The following is a 6,170-nucleotide window of genomic DNA, read 5'->3' as shown; positions in this document are numbered from 1 at the left end:
GTCAGCTGTTGCCTCTGACAGAGACGTTCGCTAAAGCTGATGATTCTATTCTCATATGGCATCAAGTACTCTTCTGCAAAAACTGCAAGGCGTCTTAATGGTCGTGGCAAGATCTGAGATAATGAAAGTGCTAAATTGGCGCACTGCACACTATCACATCCATATACAAGAATTTGGATTCCGCTTAAAAGTGCACTCAAAAGCATTTCTGTCTCCTGCAATCCACCAATGTGTTTCTGCATAAATTCCAAAAGCCAAACAGCAAGAGGTTTTACTACAAATTTCTCACCTACGGCCAGTATTCTTCCATTACCCACAGCAATACAGCCTTTTTCCCCAGGGGGAGAGTCCAAATCAATTCCAACGATATTTACTAGAGGAAGTTCGACTTCAAGGCGTTGTTTTATATCATTTACAGACGTTGGCTCCAATACCGAATCAGTGACCCTTAATGGCTCAACGCCAAACAAAGCAGGGAAAAAACGCTCAAAAAAACTATGAACACGTTTAAAAGCTTCTTCTTCAGATTCCGTGTTTTGAGATATCAAGCACATCAATGAACGCATTGAGCGTTTACGCGCCTCTTCACGACACCTTTCTAAATCTGGAAAGATGGAATACTCTAATGCTAGGCGCTTTTTTGTTGCAGTAGACCATTCTTCCAATAGAATATTTAGAAATAAAGAGACCAGTGGCCACTGACGCACAAGTTCAGCACTTTGAGGATGTGTCAGTATAATACAGAAGCGACGCTTTTCACCGCGGGCTAAAATATCTTCCAAACAAAAAGACATACCGGCAATTCCTCCGGCCAGTGGATCCAGCATTAGCACGGATTCTTCATTAGATTCATTTGAAGCAAGAACACGTGCGACAACGGCCTTCATCCGCTCCTTATATTCTGGACACAAGGGTCCACTAATCACTCGAGCACTAAGAAAAGTCTTTCCACAGACAGCAGAAAGGCGTAACAAGTGAGGTCCAAAAATATCCACTTCCTGATATGCATAATACTCTGATACACAGGTTGCCTTAGCCCCCTCGAGGGCGTCAAATTCCCCCAAAGTTACCATGGGAACACTCCAAAATGCTCGCGGCATTGGCTCTATATAAATGTTGGTGAATAATAATAATAATAATAATAATTAAAAAATAAATAAATAAAAAAGTAGTATGGGAAAGAGCAAAATAAAAGCCATTTTTTTTAAAAAAAGAAAATGTATATGCTTATTTATTAGTCATCAAAATATTAAACAAAATATTTAATTCTTCTCTCTGATTTACTCGCATATTTGCGTTACCAAAATAATAAATAAATAAGTAAATATTATACATATAAAAAATAAATTCCAAAAGGGTTTCTCTCTTTTTTTTTTGTTTTATTTTTTTTCATCCTTCTCGTTTACAATGAAAAGGCTGAAGACCACGTTAATCCAAATTTGACGTGTTCAAACAGATTTTTATTGCCATTTCTCCAGGTAACATTTCCGCTCCTATCAATACCTACAGGAATTGAGAAATTCAATTCAAAGCGTCCGCTAGGGGCAACACCAAACAATGGAATTCTGGTTACCACCACACCGAACCCTACTGAGGCAGCAGAAGAGCGAAGCCACTGGTAAATGTCCAAAAACTCTGATTGATATCGTATCATTTTTAAATTACCCAAATTCGCAAAAAGATGCATAGCCGCTAATCCATTATGAGGAAAGAAGATAAATGGAAAGTTTACACTAATTGATGTCGCCCAAAGTGCATTACCGCCTGTTGCGGCAAATCGACCCCCTTCTTTTTGAATAATATCAAGAGTTGAAGGCCCCACACTTTTAAACCCACGAACATGGCAGTTTGAAAGAAAAAGCCGGTCGTTTAACGGTATTCTAGCCTGTCGATAAGACCATATACCCGCTAATTTAGTATTCCATTGAAAACTACAAAAAGGTCCAAGCGGCCAATATTTTGCTGCCTGTATTTCTGTTTTCAAAAACGTAAATTGACCTCCAAAGGGACCTCCAGCGAGCTCATTTTTTATACTTATTTGGTTTCCTTGTATTGGTAAAGGATACATGTTAGATAAAAAAGGATCCGCATGATATCCTGTATTCGATAAAGCCAATTCATGTCTCATATATCCTTTAAACGTAGTAGAAAAGTCATTTAAAAGATCTGAATTTAAATGTTCTTTTCCCTTTGCAACCAAAAGTCTTCGCTGAAAGCCAACTGAAAACTCTGAAAAAAATCCCCGTTTTTCATTCTTTGCAGTAGCTCGAATTTCTTCAATTCTTTCACTACTAGCGGGGTGATATATCTTATTTTCAGTCCGTTTTCCAACGTAATACTCTCCCACTTGTCCCAAAAATGGAACATTGGAAAGAATCGAAAAGGATGCGGCATGAGTTCGTGATGTTGGAGGGATATAGTTCCCAGACAATGTGTACCTACCTCCAAGAATATTTTCTAAAGAAATAGTCAACTCCGGAACTACAGTTTCAGTTGTAAAGATGCCAAATGATTTTTTAGGTTTGGACTCTTCAACATCTATGTGGACACAAACATCATTGGCTTCGCCATCGTAGGTGGGCTCTAAATTAAAGTTTACTGAGTTAAAAACACCCATTTGTACCCATCTACTCTTTGCTTCACTCATGTTGTTCGTGATTTCAGTTATTGTCCTTGAGCGTTTAATAGCCTCAACATCACGACTTATTACGCGAGGATGAATTCTTTGAATTCCTCGGATACGCACATGGGTACGTATCGGCAAATCCATGACTTTCTCAATATCTTTTTCCGTTATGTTTACTTCCTGCGAAAATACGGATGCATTCTCCTGATTATTCATTTTTTTCTTATTATCTGCCCTCACTCCTTTGAAAAATTTTTCTGGGGTAAAGAATATGAATATCAGACTAAAAAGAGAGAAGAAACAGAAAGAAAAACCTTGGCACATTATAATTCAATTACTATTTTTTTACCGAGCAATTAATAATAATAAAAAGCGTTGGCAAAAAAATATTCAATTAAATTCCATACATATATAATGGCGAAAAACAATACATGGCAAAAGATAAACCTAACAAAAAAAAAAAAACAAAAAAAAAAAACAACCAATTAAATAATTAAAAAAAAAAATAATAATAATAATTTATATTCTATTTTCCTTGTGCCAACAGAAACCGTAATTCAGATAACATTCTTTTTCCAAAATTTTTTTCTTCACTCTTTTAAAGCCATCTTTGTATAACTACAAAGAATATACACATATATCTATATATATCCAAATTCGTCCTATATTCTATCTCCTTGATATGCTCTACCACGATCAAAATTTGGAGGAGACCACTCTTGAAGAACGAGTTGTGGAAAAACATTTGGTTTTAACAAAGAAGTTCCAAGAAGCATATTTACGCATTCTTGAAATCCTTGAGTAACAGTTGGATAAGCAGTGCGAAGCTCGCTCAAATTGTAAAGTGTTTCTTTATTATGAATTGCCAATGAGGCCAATTCTATAACACTACTTGCATGAGGTCCTATGGCTCGCACACCAAGAACTTGCATCTCGCGATCATTTGTAACAATTAATTTAACAAATCCCCTGGTATTTCCCATAGCCACAGCTCGGGCCACAAATTCATATCCATAACGAGCCATTTTGTATGCTATATTTTGTTTCCGGCATTGCTGCTCATTCAATCCAACTGCAGCAACTTCTTGATCCAAAAACATAATTGTAGACAAATTATCTAATCGTTGAACAAATTCACCCTCAGGATGAGGATGATAAATGTGGTCAATACAAGAGCGTCCTTCCAATTCTCCAACGTTTACAAGAGCAAATTTGGTAGCCACATCCCCACATGCATAAATGTGCTTGTGGGGTTTTACACGATTAAACTGATCTCTTTCAAGTTTCCCTCGTTGAATCCCTACTCCGATATTTTCCAACCCCAGACCACTTAAATTGGGTTCTCTTCCAATGGAAACTAAAGCATTGTCCACAATATGCGTCGTCAATTTGTTGTCTATTAAATTCCTTAATGTGTAATGAAATTGTCCATTTTTGACTTTATTACTTTCCAGGGCTGAATGATGATGAAAAGTAACCCCTTTATTTTCAAGTAGTTTTTGGACAAACTCTGCCACATCATCATCTTCCATGGGTAAAATACGATTGCTCTTTTCGATGACGTTAACTTTTGTCATACCAAAGTTTGCAAATATAGATGCGAATTCACAACCAATCACACCCGCACCAATTATAACAATACTCTTCGGAAAAGCCCTATTCATGATGTCATCTGAGGTAAAGACCACTTTACCGTCCCAAGTCACAGAAACATGTTTCCGTGGTTGAGCTCCACAGGCAATAACAAAATAATCCGCCTCCACCCTCTCGGTGCCCCCAGAGGCAAGTTGAACATCTACAGATTGAGGTGACATGAATGACCCATATCCCTCAATAACATCAATATCAACAATTTTCAGTTGATGAACTATTTGAGCATATCGAAGCTCAGAAGCATTTTTAATGGCCTTTTGTGCATTTGAAGAGTCGATTGGGGGAAGAGGCATAAGGGGTTTCATAAACCGGCTTGCCGTTTGACCAGTCATTAATCGGACAAATTTAGACATTTCCCACAAAGTTTTGGACTGCAATGCGCCATTCCAAAGGTCCGCTCCTCCAATTCGATTCGCTTCAACAATGCATGCCTTTTTTTTATAGTCAACCGCACGTAAAGCCGTGGCAATACCTGCGGGACCGCCTCCAATCACACAAACATCGACTTTTTTTAGTCCCCAAAAGTGGCTACGATGTAACATTATCTCTGATTATGAACTGAAAAATAAATAAATAAATAAAATAAAAAACACGAATGAATGCCAAAAAAATTAAAAATAGAATTGCAAGAATAATCAATTCCGCAAAAAATAAAATCAGACACCGGCCCTTTTCTCCTTTCCGCCGCCACAACCCTAAGAACAACACGCGCTCCTGATTCCGGCCGCCTTCGCCCTGCTCTTCCGTTCAGCCCCCGCGAGCTCCACAACAATTCGGAATTCGCACTTCCAATAAGAAAAGGCCTTTTTTTTATTATCGCGCGCGGCGGGCATCCCAGTAAACATCCCGATCCCACGGCGCCACAGAACAACACAACAAAACAAAATGCGACGCAAATTCTCACAAAAAAGAACTTGACGAAACTTCCGCGGTCTTCTTTTTTTAACATCACACTTAGCCGCAAGCGTCGGAGTCACCATACCCAAGTGGTTACGGGGACTGACTAGAAATCAGTTGCGATCTCGCGCGCAGGTTCGAATCCTGCTGGTGACGATTTTTTCCCTTCCAGCCATTGAGCCTTTATCAGAAGCTTGTGAAGAGAATGATCGCGGGAGAGCTGGCTAAGTTAATTAATGTATGTACATCGTGATAAATGGATGCATTCTTTATGATACTTTCTACCGTGTGAATCCTTTGGGAAGAACGCGACTTTGTAGGTGCGGGGAACCGATAGAGGCCGGATAAATTTTTAATTTTATTTTGTCATCCCACCCACCCCCTTTTGATTCCCACCACGCGGCGGGGTCTTGTGGTTGGAGGAGCCCAAAGTCTGCCACTTCGTAAGTAATAATATGTTAATCGCAACTGAGGACAAAGGACCATGCTGGTGGTCCACAGAATTCTATATATTGAATGAAAAGAAAACATTGAAGCAATTAACTAACGAACCTTTTTTCCTAACTTGTTTGGTTTTTATAAACAATTTCAGGATCCGGCCAGCTGCCCGGAAGATTATTCTTTTATTTTTACCATTCCACACTTAATTCCCACCACGCTGCTCCGTCTTTCGGCTGGAGGGGCCCAAAGTCTTCCACTTTGTAGGTTGTGAATACATACATACACACACACTTATATATGTATATGTACATGCACGCCCAATCCGAATGGAGCGATCAAGTTACGACAGTAGCCAACACAATGTGCATATATAAATATGCGCTCACTTGGTGTAAATACTCATTGGGGATTTGGCGAACCCCCATCCCCATTCACCCCTTCTCATTCCCGTCCTGTGTGAATCCTATTGACAGCCGCAGGATCCGTTCGGCGGCCCAAGTGAATATTCTAGGAGCTCTTTTTGTGTGTGTGTGTGTTTTTTGCTTTTGTCGTC

The 6,170-nt window shown here is 39.1% G+C and overlaps 3 protein-coding genes and 1 non-coding gene across 4 annotated transcripts, besides 11 other annotated features; 1 reads left to right on the top strand and 3 right to left on the bottom strand.

Annotated features, from left to right (window-relative positions):
* Tc00.1047053506701.29 (hypothetical protein, conserved) lies at positions 1-1,100 on the bottom strand (the record flags this gene model as incomplete). Its single annotated transcript, XM_799433.1, has 1 exon — positions 1-1,100. A coding segment is annotated over one exon (1,100 nt), but the record flags the coding sequence as incomplete, so codon positions are not given.
* Positions 1-6,170: a sequence feature (heterozygous, non-Esmeraldo-like haplotype).
* Positions 1,123-1,146: a microsatellite.
* Positions 1,147-1,168: a sequence feature (AT_rich).
* Positions 1,303-1,349: a sequence feature (AT_rich).
* Tc00.1047053506701.20 (hypothetical protein, conserved) lies at positions 1,403-2,842 on the bottom strand (the record flags this gene model as incomplete). Its single annotated transcript, XM_799432.1, has 1 exon — positions 1,403-2,842. The coding sequence occupies one exon, from the start codon at positions 2,840-2,842 to the stop codon at positions 1,403-1,405; it is 1,440 nt and encodes a 479-aa protein (XP_804525.1).
* Positions 3,079-3,104: a microsatellite.
* Positions 3,110-3,152: a sequence feature (AT_rich).
* Tc00.1047053506701.10 (dihydrolipoamide dehydrogenase, putative) lies at positions 3,289-4,821 on the bottom strand (the record flags this gene model as incomplete). Its single annotated transcript, XM_799431.1, has 1 exon — positions 3,289-4,821. The coding sequence occupies one exon, from the start codon at positions 4,819-4,821 to the stop codon at positions 3,289-3,291; it is 1,533 nt and encodes a 510-aa protein (XP_804524.1).
* Positions 4,841-4,869: a sequence feature (AT_rich).
* Tc00.1047053506701.5 lies at positions 5,252-5,332 on the top strand. The gene has a single exon. It is a non-coding gene; the product is annotated as a tRNA-Ser (tRNA).
* Positions 5,365-5,796: a mobile genetic element.
* Positions 5,521-5,541: a sequence feature (AT_rich).
* Positions 5,788-5,883: a mobile genetic element.
* Positions 5,889-5,931: a microsatellite.

This window comes from Trypanosoma cruzi, genomic scaffold (genome assembly GCF_000209065.1).
Source record: "Trypanosoma cruzi strain CL Brener 1047053516711 genomic scaffold, whole genome shotgun sequence".
In the NCBI taxonomy this organism is placed as follows: Eukaryota; Euglenozoa; class Kinetoplastea; order Trypanosomatida; family Trypanosomatidae; genus Trypanosoma; species Trypanosoma cruzi.
The sequence above is the reverse complement of the archived record's forward strand: the minus strand, read 5'-3'. Positions and strand labels throughout refer to the sequence as shown.